The sequence below is a fragment of the Lissotriton helveticus genome, chromosome 1_1, assembly GCF_964261635.1.
Source record: "Lissotriton helveticus chromosome 1_1, aLisHel1.1, whole genome shotgun sequence".
In the NCBI taxonomy this organism is placed as follows: Eukaryota; Metazoa; Chordata; class Amphibia; order Caudata; family Salamandridae; genus Lissotriton; species Lissotriton helveticus.
In genome coordinates this window covers 1185329601-1185351010 of record NC_136057.1, presented here as the reverse complement: position 1 = coordinate 1185351010, position 21410 = coordinate 1185329601, and the positions used below count along the sequence as shown (strand labels likewise).

The window sequence follows — 21410 nt, the reverse complement described above, 5'->3', positions numbered from 1 at the left end:
TTTAACACAATATTTGTTATGATTGTTGAACAATTGAAAATGGTAAAGTTGAAGATGTTGTTAATTTCTGTAGGCACTTTTCAGAATTAAGAAAATCTTTGAGATTTTGTATAATTTCATTGCTATTTGTATATCAGTCTGATACTCTATTAGCCCTGCTTTTTCCACTGACATCCATTCTATAGTTCCTTCTCCTTTTCTTTTATGTCCTCTTTTTTTGGTTGTCCTTACATGCTCATATTACAGTTCTGCATTTTATTGTATTTTTTTTAATTAATTTTTTATGTGGTAGTATTTCTGGTCTTCTATTGGATCACCTTTATAGTTGTGTTTATTTATAGTTATGTTTTTTCCTAATACTTTGAAAATGTATGACACTAAAAAAATGGACAGTTAAATGTATTATGTGTCACGAAAGTAATGAGGATACAATCCATTTAATGTAGACCATTAGGTTACCAACCTAAACAAAAGTGTATTATAATTGTAAACATGGAACCCAGAGTTATTGACATAAAAAATTAATCTGTTTATGAAACAGTTGAAAATATCACGGAAAGGTCCTCTAGTGTTTAAAAATGTAAAAGATTCCTCTTTAGATCCCCACGTAGTTGGGGTCCTCAGGCTAGTCGTTTGGGCTGGGGCTAAGTCAGCCAGTAATATAGCATGACCCGCTGCTGAAGTTATCTTGTCATGTAACTGGATTGGTCCACAATGCCCTCTCTCCTTCCGGAAGCTCTACAAGGACGGGTCCTCAGAGCAGTCACTTAGGGAGAGGTGTGGCGCCGCGGCCAGGGCGACTGACGCTGGAATCTGGGGACCACGGTTCGATCCCCGACTCCGGCAGCAGGTTAGCCCAGCACCATGTGACTCTGGGCAATAGCTCGCTTAATCTTCCCGACGGCCCCCCAGCGCCTAGAGACCCTTACGGGTGATTGTGCGCTTTACAAATGTGGACTTTACTTTACTTTACTTTTACCTGCCAGGGCTGGACTGTACTAAATACGCAAGCACTTCCTCGAAGATCAGAATATTCAACCTAAGTGTTAAAGGAGCACCTGTGTCTCCAGGCTGCAGTGCTGGGTTCATTATCCATACAGGCAGCCCCATCTCACTGGTCCCTTCTGGCTGCACCCTCAGCCTTTCCCGAGTACTGGTTCACCAGTGAGGCGCTGTGCTCGATGGCCCTGTGTCTCCCAAGACTGTGACCGGAGGCGACCTGCAGAAATGCGAGCCATCCTCTAAAGCTCTTAGCAGGGCCAGGCAGCCGGCCTCTCTCACACACTGGCGCTGTCTGCAAGTACAGCATTTGAAAATATGGATTACAAAGCCGGACTCAAATCCGGACTGGAAACATAAACGCTATGAAAAAAATATCCACCAACATGCAACTATCCCACCACTAAGCACATGCCTCCTGTTCTCGTGGAATTGAGTTTGGCTAGATTTGGGAATTTCCAAGAGGTTGGAATTATCGTTGGTAGATATTCTTTTATGGTAATTTTTTGTGTGCCATAGATTTGGAGTCTTTGTTTTCAGATGAACTAAAGGGAAGGCGCCAGCTTTCACCAGTATAATAAAGGTGGTGGTGACGTCCAGTCTTCCTGGGGCTGACGCAGGGGCGCCGCTCGCGCGCAAGAGTTGTAGGAGGTTCTTGAGGCAGCGTTGCGCCTTAGTGCTACCCCCTTGTGAGTGACATGAGAAACAGTTGTCTAGAATCGCCTCAAAGACCAGCCACGCAGCACTGACCAAGCTAGTATCGTTTTGTTAACATTAGGCGAGTCAAGTAAGTAATTAATCTTTTACATCATCCACAGTTTCTTTGTGCATTTTTTTTGGCACCAGTCCTCCTCTTCCAAGTTCACTTGTCTCCCTGCATAGTTTGTAGACAGCATAAATCGGAGATGCCCGCTCTTGTAAATATTGCCTTCACGCTTGCTCTCGCCCATCCAGAGATAAGCAAAAGACACAGTTGATGGACGGAATGCAGAACAAATCAAAACATTCACCCCCCAGTCAAGAGATATGGGTTAAATCCATAATTCTTTTGGCACCATGCCACCCCAGTTTAGACCTGGCCATATGCAAATCAGTCTTGACCCTGTGCCTCATGGGAACAGTCCAGCCCGAACTGCAAAGCCAGGTCCTCCCTGGACTAGAAACAAGCATCCTAGTACCGGTTTCGGGGCGAAGGGTCAAGACTGATTTGCATATGACTGGGTTCAAACTGGAATAGCATAGGGAGCAAAATAACGATGGATTTTGGCCCACATCTCTGCACTGGGGTGAATGTATTATTTTGTTCTGCATTCTGTCCATCAATTGTTCTTTTTGCACTTGTCACCCCAAGTGGGACAGGTGTGCCCAGACGTGTGTCCTGTGCTCTCCATGCTACTGGAGGAAAGCTATCCTGGCTGATGAGGGGTGAAACCCCGAAACAGGTCCTAGGATGCTTGTCTCCAGTCCAGGGAGAACGTGGCCTGGCAGTTTGGGCTGGACTGTTCCCATTGGGCGCAGGGGCAAGACTGATTTGCATATGGCTGGGTTCAAACTGGAATGGTATGCGGTGCAAAAAAACGATGGATTTAGACCCAGAGCTCTGCACTGGGGTGAATGTATGACATTGTTTTGCATTCTGTCCATCAATTGTTCTTTTTGCATTTGTCACCCCGAGTGGGACGGGTATGCCCAGACGTGGATCCCATGCTCTCCATGCCACTGGAGTCAAGCTATCCTGGCTGATGAGGGGTGATACCCAGAAACCAGCCCTAGGATGCTTGTTTCCTGTCCAGGGAGGACCTGGCCTGGCAGTTTGGGCTGGACTGTTCCCATTGGGCGCAGGGTCGAGACTGATTTGCATATGGCTGGGTTCAAACTGGAATGGCACGGGGAGCAAAGAAACTATGAATTTAGGCCCACATCTCTGCACTGGGTGAATGTATGACATTGTTCTGTGTTCTGTCCATAAATTGTTCTTTTTGCATCCAGAGATAAAGCAGGTAGGAGTTTTGGAAAGACTACACAGAAAGTGGTCAGTATTGCAGGCATTGAAATATCTATTCTAAATGAATACAGTGATAGGTCTTCTTAAAGCATTTGGAAACATCTAATTCACGTTCCTTAATACATAGGACATTCTACAAACTGAAAATATATTCGTTCTACAGGAGAAAACACTGACGAGCATGATTTATTAAAAAAATATATACATGGAGAAAATGAGACAGAAATGTTGACCTAAAAGTGAGGAGGAGTGACTCTGTCTCGCTGTTTACTTGTAAATTACAGAGCACCGGATACAGATAGAGCCGGACATGGGATAATTTACTCATGGTATCACGAACATCAAAGAATAAAACAAATGCCAGCTGGTTTCATTTAGATGTTAGTATAAAACAGTAGACACGGCAGATAAAACACAAAACATGGAAATCTTTTCTCTGAAAAGAAGCTGTTCAATAGCAATGCTATGCACTCCACTGAGTCCAACCTTTGGCTCAGAAACCTTCGGTTGGCGCTACTGAATGTTCATGTGCCAAACACCAAAGCGGTTTAGTCTTGAATCCACCTCATGACTTATTAATCCAACACCAGACACTTCCTGTCCCTTTATCTCACTCTTGCAGGTTTTCACCTTTCCAGTGGTGGCCGGCAATGATCAGGATTGGTGAGACGGGGTGTGGGACAAGGGGAAGTGGGGGTAAAAAAAACAAAAAAACAAATAAAAAACAAAAAGGCATACCTTCTCGCCACTTCCTTGCCGCGTCTCTCCTCCGTAGTCCCTCGCGCCAGCCGTCCCAGGAAGCTCACCCAGGCTCTCCATAGCCAATCACAATCACAACGCTGCATTGCACCGTTGTGATTGGTCAGAGGGCCTTGGTTCGGCGCTCAGACAGGCAGTGGGAGCCGGGGCATGTTCTCCACCCAGGCTGGAATATAGCCTGGTTGGGGAACTTGAATAGTGTGCATGAATGTTTGGCTGACCCAAGATGGAAAGCCAAACATTCCTGTGCTCACCACTCCTCTACCTGCTTTGAGAGCAGAGCAGCCGCACTGCTTTTGCCCCGCAAAGCTGTTGCTGCAGGAAGAATAAAGTTGAGTTATTATCATTTTATTTTTGCTTTATTTCACTGCTAAAAAGCAGTGGAGCAACACTTCTCTGCCTTAGCGGAGGAGCCGCCACTGCTGCGTTCTCCCTTTGTCATGTTTTTTCCATCATTCTCTTTCTTCTTCTTTCCTCCTTTTCTGTTTTTTCCTCTTTTGCCCTGGAACAAAGTCTAAAGAGGAAAATAGTGCTGGTCCCCAAAAACCATTGGTGGACAGCTCCACCTGCAAACTCCTGCTCAAATTAAGCACTTACTCCACTAAAGAAGATTTACTCCATGTTTGTAGGCGTTTGTGATGAAAAACAGGGCTACCTCATACAGTTGACTGAGTCAGGCTACCTCATACAGTTGACTGAGTCAGTTCTGCTGATAATAGATTACCCTCGAAATTTAACACCTTGTGTGGTGGAGCTTAGGTTTCCAAATACAACTTTAACACTAATGTTGACTTCACCTTGTTTTCACTTTCATATTGAAATGTTGCAACCACGCATGAGTGTACATATTCTTAACCCTAATTTGAAGCATAACGTGACATTTTGGAAGTGCGAGATTGATGACCCAGAGCAAAACCAAGTTCTTCTCTGGCCTTAATGGCACGCATGTAAAATGTGCCATTTCAAACCTGATGTAAAATAAGCAGTGGTGCATTTTGGGCATTTTATGTTTTAGGCTACCAAGTCTCTTTCTAGTCAGATGATATATAACTGTGCTCTTTATTGCTAGTAAATTGCTTTCCATTCTCTTGTCAGGATATTGGCTTTGTGCTCTGTGGATGTTATAAATCTTCCTATTGAAGTTTTAACAGGGTTGAAGTATGCCTGAAATTCCTCTTAGTGATGCTCTTGTGGCCCCTTTATGAATTACATCTGGATCCTGCAAAGAGTCTGGCAGGAAACCATTTTGAGGACAATGGGTCAGACGTGTTGAAAACACTGGGTAGATTTATCACTAGTTAAACAATAAGAGTGGTGCAGTGGCAGGGCAGTATGTGGTTTTATGGATGACCCTTTCATATGTAGTGCATGGGCTGTGGAACCCAGCCGCCGGCATGTTCAGCATGGTGCTGCTTGGACTAACCAGAAAAGGACTGGTGAAAGGGGAGAATTCAGGCTAGGCTCTCCTTAATAACAACTGGGCTGATAACCGGAGGTAACACGCCGAATGAAGAGTATATACAGTGCTTAATTTGTAAAAATAAAGTAAGTGCCAGGGCCCTACCAGGCGGCCACTTATGCTTGCACTGCCCATTGCACTGCCCATTACATTAGCTTGCCTAATCTCCACAACGGCCCCACCAATTCCGGGGATGCCTGGCTCCACCTTGGGGACTCCCAGCAAGGGACCATCCCACAGGGAAAGCCAGGACGGGTTCCCCAGAGTTATACAGCGCCGGGACGCCCCGTTGCTGGGGCAGCTGTGCGCTTTACAAGTATACTACATTTGCCACTGTCAGTTCTGCCAATTGCAGTAACAACAAAACTACTAACCATCACACTCATCCAAGTGTGACAATTCTGACTATTCCAGGCCCCTAAATCTATAATATTAGCTTTGGCAGCAGGTATTTGCCATTGATAATTTATATAGAATTAATAAACAACTGTTGTCATGCTGGTCTCCAAATTAGACAAACAGTGCCACCATGTGGCAAAATGTCATAAGTGCGGGTGCTGGAAATTAGAACGTGTGCAGAACACCGGAAACCACAGGCTCAAATTATACAGTGCATGATCAGCAGTAAAACAGCACTCCTGCAAGCCTCCTCTTTCCCAGATATTTCACTAGCAAAAACCTGTCAAAATGTCCAGTTGGGGAAGAGGCCAAATATGAGAAATTATATTAGAAATGTGGAGTGCAAACACTGATTCCATTGGTAAGACCTCCTTTTCCAGGGAGCAGTTAGTATGCATCTCTGAATACTAAGATAATTCTGTACCTGGAGGTACTAATACCTATGGTCTCTATATTTGCAGGTGCTGGAATACAAAATCAGTATTCGTGAGTCACCTGGAATGAGGGCTATAGTGGATCTTTCCAAGGACAATGTTATCGCAACCCACTAAGAGGTCAAGCTCAACCTGCTACTAATAGGCAGCAAGCCTACATGCATTAGGCAGCAGTGTATGAATAGGGTTGCACAATTATTCATAAATGGGCCCACCTAATCCTTCTGTAATTATACACATAACTTAATTCTATTTTCACGTTAACATAGTAGTATGCTGAGGGAGGTTTGCAGTTAGACAATTTTCAGATCTTTATCAGAGTACATTTGGGTAAATCTTTAGTAACTCTCCTGGTCAGAAGATTAGACTCAGAACATTATAACTCCCATTACAAGATAATCTTGAGAATCTATAGTTTGGTCATTCTCATGAAATGATTTTGCCCAAAAGATTCGGGGTCTATAACATGACATTTTAAGTTAAAGATTACTCATATGAAACCACTGTTGTATTACGGGAAGCATGGCAAAGGAAATTACACTGTTGACTAGGAAGAATTTGTGGAAAGATGCAAACCAGATTCTGGGATAAAGCATAGTGCAAATGCTTGGAACAAGGCTTAAGCATTTCCAGGGCAAATGGGGCCAGGGAGTGTGTGATGCAGGATGATAACATGTATCCTCTCTTTTTTTCTAACTTTGTTTTTGGGTTGTGACAGAATCCTGCACAAAGCAGTACTCATACTCTACCCCATCCAAGATATAATGTAAGGAACCAGTCAATTTGTAAGGAACCAGTCAATTTCCTGTATTCGCAATGCAAATAAATGTAACAGGATGGATCTCAATATCCCCCATAGTGTTCAAAAATCATATGCTTGAAAAAAAAAACTTTACTTTCAAATACGGTACATATGTATGCTTTTGGAACAGGGATTCTGTGACCTAACAAAAGGCCAATATGGATGTTTAATAGTTTTGAAAAGAATACCAGTATGAGAGTATATCTCTCTTGCATAACACTGCCTAGCATATTCTGGAAAATCCTGTCTTTTCAGCTGGATTTTTCATGCTATACAGATGTACAAGGGGGCCAGACAAACAGTCAGTCTCCTATCTTATTCTGTTAGGGCTCACATCTCTACAGTGGTTAGATTTTGCTCATCGTTAGCATACACCTGCTTAGTTGCTGAGTGTTTTTACATGTTTGTGTGTAATTCACAGTGATTAATTTGAGCCTGTGGTGTCCGGTGCTCGGGACCAGCACTTAATTATCAACACCGACATTATGACAGTCTGCCACTTGGTGGTGCTGTTTGTCTAATTTAGCGATAAACACATTAACAGTTGTTTATTAATGTAATATACATTAAGAATAACGAATGCCTGCCAGCACAGCCATTCTTAAAGCTTTGAGGGCCTGAAAAAGTCTGAACTGTCATACTTGTAGGAATGTGATGATTAGTAGTTGTGTTGGTACTGTTATTGGCAGTTATTTCAGAGACAATGGATGGTGCAAGCAGCAGTGACTCTTAAGAGGGTCCTGGCACTTTTTTTTTTACAAATTAAGTACTGGTAATTTAGAATGGGTACGGCTGTGGAAGTGTCACTGAAATAGTTAAAGAAAAAAGTGTGCAAGCTCTCACAATCTCTAGGACATTGTATAGTGAAATCCTAAGTGATGCACAGTTGGTATGCTCTCTAAGTGTTTCTGAAACTCTGCAGGGGCGGTGCACCACATTACCTAATGACTAAAGAAATGCAGGGTCATCTGCATCAGGGATCTTTAACATAGGATCGGGAGGACCAGACCCATGCCAGATGTTCAAGATATTCACATAAAATAAACTTACACTCAGTGTAAATAAATCAAGTTGGAAATTATTTACACAATCAGTGGTAAGGCTGAAAATGTGGCATAGAACTAGCCCTCATGGTACTATATTGACCACCACTATAGCACAAATTACTGCTTGTTGCAAGCTAATAATCTGCATATTTTTCGCTTGTATTAAACACAACTCACTTGCCAAATTTGAATTTCAAATTCAGACAGGGGAGAAGCAATCAATAGTGCAGCAGGTGCAGTGCACCGGTGCTTAGGTGTCAAAAGGGTTCACTGCACCATCAATTATAGGTATTTTTCACTACCAAACCAGGTGAATGAGGGCCCATTTTTCTTGGTTTCTTTAGGATCAATGGTACCGTTGCTACACCATAACACTGATGTTGTGGTCGACAATTGCATTTATGTCTTTTGTTCCAATTTGTGATGTCTCCACTGTGGAGATGCTAAAGTCACAACTGGTCCCTAGATGCTAAGAAGAGAATAAGTAAACTTTAACTGCTACATCACATAAATCACACGTACTTGCAAAAGTCTTTCAAGAAAAGGTGTATGTTTAACCGTCGACGTGCTCGAGTTTACATCTGGCGGTCACATGGCAATGTTATAATGGAAATTACTTCAAGATCAAATAACTTTTGATTTAGAAAGGCGTCACATACAGTATCTGTCCACTGCATTCTCCGCTGTATGCTTCTGATTGTAATCTGAATGGAATAGTCTTGAAGTTAACAGTAACACACATTGACTTTTCATTGTTCGGTTCATGGTACTGTTAGTTGGCAAATAGTGCTCAATGTTGGACAGAACATCAAGAACATGTAAACAGTTTTCTTTATGACTTAAATAGGTGGCTCAACCAGGTACTAACCAATGATTCAACTTAACAGAGTTAGTACGACTCCTTGTTTTTGAGTCGTCGGGATATGCTTTGTATGTTCTTTGTGCCACTCCATCTCATCTTCATCCATGTTCCGGTCAGGATAGGCCTGTAGTCTGTCCTTTGGGCACTCCTCATAATAGCTTTGAACATATTTCCCAACATACCAGCCTCTGTATTCCTCTGGCGTTCTGCACTCCAGCCCACTGTAGTTCACAGTGTAGTGGTGCTTCAGCCAGTAGAACAAGTAATGGATGTGGTAGTCACACTTCCAGGGATTGTCGCGCAGCCACAACTGTCTCAAGAAGTACAGGTCTTCCAGCACTCCATATTGAAAGTTGTACAGGTTGTTGTTTGATAGATCCAACTCGTGCAGATTGACAAGACCTGAAAAGGCAGCTGGGCGAAAAGCATGAAAAAGGTTAGTGGTGGTAGTTGTTGAAAATAAGTCAATTAAGCATATCACTTTAAGCTAGGCGACACTGCAAATGTTTACAGTGTCTTAAAGTGATGTTATGTTAAGATTTGTGTACTAAGATTATAGTACAATCAGTCTATAGTCTGTGAAATTCTCACTACGTTAACACCATCAGTAAAGACATTGCAAAGAATTTCGTTGTTTTTTCTCTAAACGTATTTACATGGGTTTCTTAAAAAACGTTGTTTATTTGAGTGTCACGGCAGGACAGCAACTAGTTGGGGTTTTAAGGATGAATTTGTAAAAAAGGCAGGACGCGGATTCCTTTTACTTTGTACTTCCTAACATTGGATCTGCGGATACCAGCACATGTGAACATTTAATGAAGAATAAAGCAGAGCCCCATTGTTTTAAGTGGTGTCATCACAAGCAGTCAAACAATGTGGTATAAATTAGATGCTAGTGATCTAATCCATAGACTAAAAATAGTTTTGATTACATCAACTCTTAGTGCAAAATGCACTTTAATGAGTGGTAATAAGCGGTTATATATAAAGTACTAGCTCTAGTGACTTCTATCATTCATCATTAGAAAATTTAGGACTATATGATTTTATAAAGATTATCAAGTTGCTGCATATTTGTCTACTGATGCACTTTGGCTCTCTTCTGCAGTTTATGGGAACCTTCATCAGGATACAAGCCCTGCCAATTATGAAATCAATTGCCAGTCTTTCTTCGCCTGCAGCATAGCCAGAAATTGGCTAGATTACACACAGCTGTAATGCAGACACTACAAGTCTGTAATTGTGAAAAGTCCCAAGACTAAATCTAGCGGGCTATTTTGTGGTGTAAGCAGAATGAGTCTACAACAGTAACACGGTGCCAATCTAGATTTCTCAGACTGAGAGACTCATCCAATATGGATTAAGTTAGCGTTGCTTGCTCCAGAAACATGCATGCAGGAATGGAGAAAGTAGCCTAGAAGTACAAAGCTGCAAAAAGTTGTCTTTAACAGAAACTACGGAGCAGCTTCCAGTGGTGGATCCTCCGCTAAGGTGGAGGAGCGCACCCCACTGCTTTAAACAGCTGTGGCTGGCATAACACGTGGGTGGAGGAGCGGTGGGTCCCTCAGGGAGGGGGGTCCCGCGGGGAAGGGTTTAATTTAAAAATGTAAAAAATGTTTTAACTTATCTTCCTGCCGGCCAGGCCCCGCGTCGTCTCTGCTTCTGCTCTCCTGCCTCTGGCAGGATAAGGAAGCAGGCAGCCAGGCAGCCTGGCTCCCAGTACCACCCCTAAGCCAATCACAATGTTGCATGCAACGTTGAGATTGGAGGTGACGCCGCCCAGCCAGGAGCTAATGGCCCGGCCATGTTCTCCATGGAGGCTGCTTTACAGCCTACATGAAGAAGGGCAAAGTGCGCATGACTGGTTTGGTCGGTCCAAGAGGGCCGACCAAACCAGTTATCCGCACTCAAGAGTGGGCACACCACTCCTACCCTGCCCAGCCCTGCTCGCAGAGCAACCCCTCTTACCCGCATGCCCATAACCAAACCCTTCTGCTTTCTCGCAGTGTGAGATGCAGAAACATAAAATGGTAGTTATTAAAATAGAATGATAATAACACAAGTAATCTTTGCATGTTCTCTGGCGCTGAAGAGGGGGGGGGTGCTGCTACTGCTCGAACTAGATACATTCCTTTACGTTGTTCAGGAAGAAAAGGCATGTCGACATGGATGTTATTGTAGTGGAAATTACAGAGATTACTCATGTTTGGGACATAATTGGTTATGCCACTACCATTTTCCCTTTTACATATATTGGAATAGACAAAGGCAGGGAAGAGAAAGTAATTCATCAGCTCTCCCAAGGTTTCCTTCATTTGAATGATTGTGCCCAAATCCTTTCATCCACAGTGTACCATCATGCTATAACAATTCTAAATGCTTTCAATCATAGGTAGTAGCTGATACCAGTTCATTCCTCTGTGGCACATCAAGTAATGTCCAGTTTGGGAAAGCCTTGATGTTTGGAAATGCTACATTTTTTCACATGGTTACAAACCCACATCATTACCCCATAATCCAGATGAAAACCATGAAGGTGGCATCCTAGTGTAAAGCACAGAAGATGTCTGCAGCAGAAAGACAAGTGTGCTGGAAGAGTATGTCCTTTGAAGAGACAAACATTCAGTAAATCTCCTAGCTTCCTCAATGGTTGCTCTTAGTGAGGAACAACAGGGCATTAGGTAACAAGTAACTGACATTTCTTTTCTTAATTGTGATTGAAAAACAGGGACTGCAAACTATGGAGTTTGCGGTTATTGGTGTAAAGTCATTATCAGAATAAGATGGTGTCCAAAGATAGTAGTACTTAGAGCCTGCTGTGGAGCAGAGTATGCATGATGAACTTTTAACAGGGAGCAAGCACTTGACATGTGCTTACTTGTTTGCCTTGGAAAATAGTGTACATTAGTGTGGGAGGGTTCACTATTAAGTGAATATGGAAGATCAACTGCAGTTTAATAAGTGCTTTTGTATTCAAGTTCAATTAGAATATAAAGGTTTCTTTAGCCACATATTGCTTATTTAAGGTGAAAAAAACATGATGCTACTACGGAGAGTAAGTAACCAACGACCTTAAGTGTCTAGAAACGGGAACCATCCTTTACAACGAAACTTTTTCCACGCAGTACCTTTACAACGCAGGTATTACAACGCAAGTCGTTACAACGACTTGCGCTGGAGGGCGCTGTAGGATAGGGAATAGTTTAATTTACTATCCAAAACCTTCCCTACTATCCACGGGGACTGGAGTTGGAATAGTAAATTAAACGAGCACCCCCCAACGCAAGTCGTTGTAACGACTTGCGTTGTAAAACCTGCGTTGTAAAGGCATGCGTGGAAAAAGCATGCGTTGTAACGAGATACATCCCTTAAAATGTGTTGCTTACAAGAGAATCACAGGTTTGTAGTTGACAACTGTTGCTACCTGTTCACGATTTCTGTACTTAGCAGCAATGCCTATTGTGGTTGGAGCTGCAGCTGGTTATGCAGTTGCCCCAGCCCTACTGAGAATATATAAATGTGTTGCCTCAGCACGATAAGAGGTCAGTTTGTGATCTGCATACCGGGACAGAACTACTAATGATTTTAAGCATCATGGTAGGGAAAGGAGGGGATGTAAATCATACAGCTGGCCAACAGGTGAGCTCCCAAACAGTACCTTTAATAAGAGTGCTCTTGGACAGTGGTTTTGGGAAAGGCTGCTCCCCATAGAAAAGACTTTGTCCAGTCTGCAGGCAGGGGAGGCTCTAGGCTCATGGTGGCCCTAGCCAGGGAGCATAGGTAGGGGGCCCTGAAAGAGGGGGTCCGGGCGGGGCTGAGCCCCCCGGAGCTCAGGAGGGGGGCCAGGGTGTTAGGAAGTGGAGCAGGCTGCGAAATCCCTGCCAGGGGCTGCCACGCAAATATGTATCCATCCTCAGAGGATTATTATATTAAGGATATATATTGGCGCGGAGGCCCCTGGGGTTTGGTGGCCCTGTGCAGGTGCACAGCTTGCACATACCTAAGGCCGCCCCTGCTGCAGGTTTAAAACTTGTTGCAAACCTGTGTCTTGCAACCGCTTATGTACCAAAATTGCCACATGCAGTTTTGTTTAAAGACACAATTCTGGCATTTTGCTAACACATTTTACAAGAAGCACCCTCACATTGTAACATCGAAGCATCATTTTCAAAAGTACATACTTTTCTGATGGGTACTTCTAACCGCGGATTCCTCCCTATTAGAATATTTCCCAGGAGCCAAACTGACCCAATTGATTTCAGTCCTGATTTCCAATCGAGTAGCCAATTATGCAGTTGATCTTAATGTGCCAGTGTTCTTCGGACTATCGGCAACATTGCAGTGGGTCGAAGCATTTAAAGCGGCCATACTATGTATCTTTGGCACACTTCCAGCTCCTTCTGGCATGCCTCCGAGACCCACGCTGGTCCTTTCTTCATTGATGCCAGTGCAGATGCCACAAACACTGAAGGAGAATCCGATACGGACACTGATGTTCGACCTCACACTGGCATTGGCTGAAACTGACGGTGCGCAGGAGTGGTGCTTATTTACAGCTCATCTCCTTTGCTCTCTGGGTGGAACAAAGCCTTCGCCGCATGGGAGAGATATAAAAAGTTACTGGATCAAGTTTAGAACCTGGGGAATATCCTAAAGTTGAAGAATCTGTGGTTAAACATAGTATCCAACAAAAAGTTGTACTTCTCAATAAGCAGGTAAACTGTTATTTCGGTGATTCTGAAGCAGCAGCAAAAGAATCCCCTGCTCATGAACACCAGACAAGAGTATACACCAGAAAGAGCATTCTCAAACAGAAGTAACGTGTTCTTCTTTCACTTTCCGTTTTTTCTGCTCTCAATTGTGGTCAAAGTAAACTAGAACTAAACAGACCGGTGTTCCTCTGCTTTTACTTTTTTTCTGTTACATAGTGAAACTACTTTATTTTGAAGGCATGTTTATGTAATCATCAGCAGCTTAACCTATGCCGATAGCCTGATTTGATGAGACTCAACACCTACCAGTTTAAGCAGCTCTTAGTTAAACTTCAAACATATTTTTGGAAAACATATGTCTATGAATATGACAAAATAGAAAATAATGAACTTTTCCAGAACAGATCTCAAGCTCATAATGTTAAATTTCAGTCAGTTGAGGATTACACATATCTGGCTGTTAAAATTGCTTCTAACTTAAATGGGTATTGGCATCTAGTTTCTGTGAGACAGTAAACCCTGGCTATAGTTGGAGGCTTAGAAATATTTGCACTATTTTGCAGGGAGTTAATAATGGAGGGAACATACAGGGTAACAAATTTTGCTCTGTGGTTCGGTTGTTTAGTTGGTGAGCATTAATTGTAATTGGATGTTTTTTCGGGACCATTTGAACCTCAATATTAAGATCTCTTGTCCCCCTAAGGTGTATTAACTTCAAACTCGATTTAGCTGCACATTCTGCCTTGACCTGTCAAAACGATTTACTTAATGACCTGCGTAAAAGCTGAGGTGGTCTCTGTCAAAACTGCAGTTAGGGCAATTGTACTCAATGGTTGTAAGACATCGAATAAAGGCAATCCCAATTACTGTTTATTAAAAACATAAAAAATTAGGGGCTTAGGAAGATTTATGTTAGCTGAGTAAATATCAGTCAGAAAACTGCAAAAAAAAATTAGTTAGAGAGGTCTTATTTTTAGGTCGAAGCCTACTAGACAGCGCAGCTGTCTGGTTAGCAAACAACATCTTGACGAAATTCAGAAAGCTTCACTGGAATGCATTCCGCCCGTTGTTTACCATTGACTCCAGGTTTGTAATTCACATGTGCTTGCTTTCTGTTTGCTGGCTGTAATGTGTTTTAGGCTGTCCAGCTCGAGTTTGTCCCGCTCCTTGCCCAAACCCTATTTTACTGTATTTGTCTACTATTGCCCGATTACTGTAAGTAGGCCATTAAATCTTGTTCTTATCTTGTCTCATTTGCTGTGCATTCAAAAGCAGACCTAAAATGTAAGGTTCTCTCTTCCAGGGAAAGTGGTGTTTACTTTTCTTTCTCTTATTTGAAAATTAGAAGATTTATGCTACAATCACGCTGGCTGTGGGGAGGTGCTTGAGGAAGGCTGTACAATGTTATTCTGTTCTAGCACACAACAAATTGTAAATGTCACTAAATGAACTGTGCAGATATTTCAGAATTACAAAAACCCAAATGAAGCACATTCTTTGGTAATTCTGAAGTCTGGTGGAAAAAATGTGTTTAAAACGATCAAAACAAATCAATACACTAGGTCATGACATTTCCACACATTATCGTTTGTGAGCTATATACATAATTTTATATGTGAAACTGTGTCTGCAATGGTGATATCGAATGAAGATGTGTTTTCTGTAATGGAAGTGTGCTACATCACCAAGCATATTCCACTCTACACCACTCCACTTTACTCGGCACTACTCCACGCCTGCATTACTCCACGCCACTGCACTCTACTTTGCACCACTCCACTTTACACCATGCCACTGCACTCTGTGCCACTGCACTCTAATCTAGACCTCCCCACTCTACACCACTTCACTCTACGCCTCTCTACTCTGCATCACTCTACTCTATGCCAATGCACTCTACGCTACTCCACACCACTGCACTCTTCACCACTGCATGCTACACCACTCCAATCTAGCCCGCTCCACTCACCTATGCACAACTCCACTCTAAGCTACTCTGCAACACTGAAATCTACACCACCACACTCTATGCCAGTACACTCTACGCCAATGCACTCTAATCTGTTCCACTCCACTCACCGCCCCTGCACTCTATGCCAATCAACTGTACGCCACTCTAATCTACTCTGCACAACTGCACTCTATGCCACTGCACTCTTCACCTCTTTACACCATTATTTTATGCCACTCTACTCTACGACTTTGCACTCTACCCTGCACCACTCCCCTCCATACCACCTCAATCTGCTCTGTTCTCCAGTATTAGGGGTGTCTTTCATAGATTCACATGCTTGAATATTCCCCGTCGTCGAAGTGGGAGTCCCACGGTAAATAAAATAGCAATAATGCTAAAGATATATATATATATATGACAAGTAAAATACATAATAAAGGAGAGGAAATACCACTGAAAACCTCTAAAACGATTCCTACATAGGAATGCATGGTAAAGAGAAAAAACTATCTGTAACACAGTGTCATTATGTTAGTCCAAATTACAGCCAATCAGGCGCTAGCACCCTCTAGAACCTTCTCCTCAGAAGCGCAAGCCCTCAGATTTTCTACCGCACGTCGTGTGAAGGGAGTCTCCCTGAGCTCAGCTCAGTTTTCATATCTAATCTTCTAGTTCCAGACTTTTCTACAGCATGTCAAGTAAGAAGTCTTTGTTCAGACCTTGCTCTTCTTGTGGGAAGCTGCGCCTTTTTGAAAAGGACCCCCACCAGAAGTGTATTTATTGTTTATACCCAGATCATGAGGCTGGCAGCTGTAAGTTCTGTAGAACTTTTTCTACTAAAACTCTTAAGGACAGAGAAGGCCGTCTTCTCCTTTGGCTTCAACGTCTAAAGGACAAAGATTCTGCCCTGTCAGATGCAGAAAGTTTTCAATCTGTTCCTTCTTCTGCCTCTAAGCGTGGTAGTGTTCAGGACTTTCCATCTCCTTTCCTCAAAAAGAAGAAACTGGCCCTTCCTCTGGCTTCTGTGGTGTCTCCTACCACTCCTACTACCACTACGCCCACGAGACCTGGCTCTCAGGCGTCTTCTTCTGCCTCTAAGGGTGTTTCCACGCCTCTCAGATTTCCGTCATCGACGGGACCGTCTACGAGCGTTCCGACGACGAGAACCGCACTTACTGCATCCTCGACGATGACGCTGACGAAGGCGTCAGCTTTTACTTCGTCAACGACGGTCTCGTCTACAGCATACACGTCGACAAGAGTTTCTCTGCCTTCCAAGCCTGTCCCGTCGACGATTCCCATGACCTCGTCGACGAAGAACTCCTCGTTGACGAAAGTCTCCAAGAAATCTTCGTCGTCATCGACGACTCCGTCGACCAAAGCCCCGTCGACGAAGACTCCGTCTACGGAGGTTCTGCCTGCGTCGACGACTGCACCGTCGACGCCCGTGCCGTCGACGACTACACCGTCGACGATTCCGTCTACGATGGATCGCCCGTCGACGATGAATTCTTCAAAATCATCCTCGTCGACAGCAAAACCAGTTCCGTCGACGGCGCCGTCGACCGTGGCACCAGTTTCATTTTCCTCATTACCTTTGGTGCCTTTGAAGACTTCAGGAGCTGATTCCACCCATCGTCGCAAAAGGCTCCGTGCCAACAGATCCCGGATCCAGAGCCGCAACCACCTTCTCCAATGTTCGCCACTACCTCCGAGCATGAGAGTGACTCTGACAATGAGGGTGACACGTTTGGGGCAGCCCGTAGCTCCTCTGACTTGATTATAAAATGTCAGGACTCAGACACTGACGAAGATGGCGGAGACCAAGTGTCTCAACCTGAGGAGCAGTTGGTCCAAGTACCTATGGCTACGATACCATTAACATTAATCTCAAATCTCCAACATATGTTGGACGATTACAACCGTCGCTTTCCAGCAACGCCACAAGGTACTCCCGTACCAACTCCTGCTGCTGTTGCACTGCCTCCACCGTCTCTTCCGCCAACATTGCCACCTACAACTTCGTCTCAGGTTCAGACGTCTATCAGGATCCATACTACGGTTTATCCGCACGATGCAGATGATGAGGCGGTCCCAGAACGTGAAGACGGAGAGGTCCCTGACAATTCGGACGAAGATGCAGGCGACCAGGATATGGCAGAGTGGGACGATTATAGAGCACAGACGCCCTCTCCTCAGCCAGGAAACTCTGGTGAATCACCTCCGGTAGATATCGCCAGTTTTCATCTACTAATGGACAAAGCGGCTCAGCGTTTCAAGTTGCCTAGATCGCAACGTGAGGAGGACTGTTTCCTCTACGATTTTAAGGACAAACCTTATAAGCAGGTCCACACGATACCAATCATCGATTTCGTTTGGAAGGAGGGAATTAAACTCATGCAGGCTCCAAACTCGTTACCTGCTCAAATACCGCGCCTTGAGAAAAAATACAAGGCCCCAACTGGTTCTCCGGCATGCTTGATTTCTCACCCTAAGCCGGACTCTAGCTGCACAGCGTCGAGCTCGGAACCCAGCGTCTCAAATCACCGCACCTCCAGCTAGAGAGGGTCGACGCCTAGACGCTATTGGCCGCAAGTTTTCAACCATGGCTTCTACTTCTGTCCGTGCGGCCAATGCCTTAGCCATCTTGGGACGCTATGACCGGCAGATGTGGTCGGACATATCTGCATTAATGGATCTTATACCGGAAGCTTCTAGGGCGGACGCCCAGCAGATTCTTCATGATGGACAGAGAGCTTCGGAAGAAATGATCGACTGTGCAGTCGATATTGCGAATACAGGTTTCCGTCTGCTTGCCAGCGCAGCTGCCCTCCGACGCCAGGGTTGGTTAAAATCCATCTCGTTCCGGCAGGAAGTCCAATCCAAAATACTGGATATGCCGTATGATGGTGAATCGCTCTTCGGTTCTCACATCGATGATGCATTGGAGTCCATTAAGAAAGACACCGATACGGCAAAGTCTTTGGGCACGTTGCAATTCCGGAAGCAGTCCTTTCGAGGTGCGCGCGGACGCGGCACTTCTTCCAATTTTTGAGGAGGGCAACAATACCGCTCCTACAATCAGGGGAACCAGCGTTACACTTCCACTCAACAGACTCGTCAGCAGCCCTCCAAACCCTATAGGGGAAAGTCCTCTTATCGTGGCTCCACTCCTAAGCGACAATGACTTTTGCCATCCCCAAAGTGTTGGAGGTCGAATCTCTCTGTTTTATTCTCAGTGGTCCTCCATCACCACGGACCGCTGGGTTTTGGACATTGTACGGTGGGGTCATACCCTAGAATTCGTCGAGATTCCTCCTCGTACTCCACCTTGTGGCCCACCTCCTCCACACCTCGAGGAGCTTTACCATCAAGTCCGTCTTCTTGTTTTAAAAGGGACAGTCGAAGTGGTCCCGAAACATCAGAGGGGAGAAGGGTTTTACTCTCGATTCTTTCTCATACTCAAGAAGACCGGAGATTGGCGACCCATTCTGGATTTGAGGGCTCTCAACCAGTTCCTAAAGCGCCAATCTTTCCGCATGCTGACATTACTGGAAATCCTGCGTCTTCATTCCAGCGAGGATTTCATGACCACCATAGACCTTAAGACGCATACTTTCATGTCCCAATTATCCAACAACATCGCCAGTACCTGCGTTTCAAAGTGGGACAAATGCACTATCAGTTCAAGGTCCTGCCCTTCGGGCTGCGATCAGCTCCTCGTGTGTTCACGAAAGTACTGGCCCCCGTGGTGGCTCACCTGCGTCTCCAGGGTGTTCAAATATTTCCATATTTGGACGATTGCCTCCTCAAATCTCAATTCCACCATCAGCTATGTCAGGACACTCGTCTTTGCCAGCAGGTGTTTCAATCCCTGGGGTTAACCATCAACGTCGAAAAGTCACAGTTTGCGCCTCTGCAAACGAGAAACTTCTTGGGAGCGATCCTAGACACGAAACTTTCAAAAGCATTCGTCTCGCAGGAGCGACGTCAGAAGATCCTTCGTCTGGTCTCCCTCATTCGAAGAAAACAGTCAGTTTCTGTTCGGACGTTAAAGTCATTTTTGGGAATGGCATCATCTTGTATCGCACTGATCCCAAATTGCAGATTGCGAACACGTCCCATTCAGGAGGAACTGGACTTACAATGGCGTCAGGTCTCCTGATCTTTCAACGACCTAGTCGCGGTCACGGTCCGCATGAGAAAAGGCTTGCTTTGGTGGGCGCTGCCAACCAATTTGGAGACGGGAATGTCGTTCCTCGTTCACGCACTAGATCTCACGCTCACGACAGACGCCTCTCTGGAGGGGTGGGGCGCTCATCTCCAAGGCCTATCCATCAAAGGCAAGTGGACTCCGCCCCAACGCAAGTGGCATATCAACAGGCTGGAGTTGATGGCGATCTTCCTTGCGCTCAAATCGTTCCTGCCTTTAGTTCACGGGGAGTCAGTGCTTATCCAAACGGACAACACCACCAGCATGCACTACGTGAACAAACAGGAAGGAACCAAGTCTCCACATCTGTCTCGCTTGGCCCAGTCGATCTGGGACTGGGCTCTCCAACATCAGATCACCTTGACAGCTGTCCATCTGCCGGGCATGTCCAACATCCTGGCGGACTCTCTGAGCAGGTCCACTTCCTCAACACATGAATGGGAACTGCACCAGCCGACTCTGGATCTTGTGTTCCACCGATGGGGTCACCCAGCTCTAGACCTCTTTGCAACACCGGAGAATCGGAAATGCCCGTCTTACGCAAGTTGGTATCCCCACCCCGGGTCGTGTGGGAATGCCCATTTGATCGATTGGTGCGATCTATTCGCTTACGCTTTTCCGCCGATTCCGTTAGTACCGCGGGTGCTGTGGAAGATGTGGAGACAGCCCTGCCACATCATATTGATCTCACCTCGTTGGCCCAGACAGGCATGGTTTTCGGAATTGCTTCTGCTGTCCCAGTGTGAACCCATCCCTCTGCGACCCCGTCCAGACCTCCTAACGATGGACAGGTGCCAAGTGTGCCATCCGGACCCCTCCACGCTACAGTTGTCGGCATGGAACCTGAGCACCTTGAATTCGCAAACTTGAACATATCTCAGGAGTGCAGAGACATCCTTGCTCAGGCTAGGGCTCCGTCTACCATCAAAACTTACAAACTCAAGTGGAAGAGATTTTGTCATTGGTGCGTGGCAGCGAATGTCCACCCCATCCATTCCACTCCGGAGCAGGTTCTTCCGTTCTTCTTAAGTCTCGCTCAGTCAGGACTTTCACATGCTACCCTGAGAGTTTTCCTAGCTGGAATCTCTCGATTTCGACATGATGGTTCTTCTTCCCTCTGTTCATCCAGAATCATAAGGCAATTCTTCAAAGGGCTCTTCCGCAAGTTCCCACCTGTTTGGCGCCCTCCTCCATCTTGGCACCTCAATGTTGTCTTATCTCAACTTATGAAGTCACCATTTGAGCCTATCCATAAGGCGGATATCAAATTGCTCACCTGGAAAGTTGCGCTGCTTTTAGCTTTGACTTCTTCTCGTCGCGTGAGCAACCTTCACGCTTTTACTGTTAAACCGCCTTACCTACAGTTCAAACCTAACGGAGTGGCACTTCGCACCAACCCCTCCTTCCTACCTAAAGTGCTTACGCATTTTCATCTAAATGAGCCTGTGTTCCTACGAACTTTCTTTCCAGACCCAAGCTCTCCGGCGGAACAGCGCTTACATTCTTTGGACATCAAACGATGCCTTAAATTCTACATTGCCAGAACTGCCTCCTTCCGCAAGTCCGATCAACTGTTCATTGCTTACGGACGACTGCGTAAGGGGCATCCAGTTTCCAAACCAACAATTGCCCGTTGGCTTTCTTCAGCCATTACCTTCTGCCATTTACAAGCTGGCAAACCATTGCAGTCTTCAGTGAGGGCTCATTCATGTCTTCATCCACCGCCTTGTTTGCTGGTGTGCCTCTTCATCAGATCTGCCGTGCAG

General features: G+C 44.9%; 2 protein-coding genes across 2 annotated transcripts in view; one reads left to right on the top strand and one right to left on the bottom strand.

The window, feature by feature from the left end:
- The window catches only part of FBXL13 (F-box and leucine rich repeat protein 13), a 1354404-nt gene that overhangs the window by 378053 nt on the left and 954941 nt on the right, over positions 1–21410 (top strand). The window lies entirely within an intron of this gene.
- LRRC17 (leucine rich repeat containing 17) overlaps positions 8434–21410 on the bottom strand; it is a 250265-nt gene continuing 237288 nt past the window's right edge. Inside the window, exon 4 of the mRNA XM_078679379.1 lies at positions 8434–9179. Within this exon, the coding sequence (XP_078535505.1) occupies positions 8779–9179 (401 nt within the window). The 3' untranslated portion in view covers positions 8434–8778. The remainder of the gene's footprint in view (positions 9180–21410) is intronic.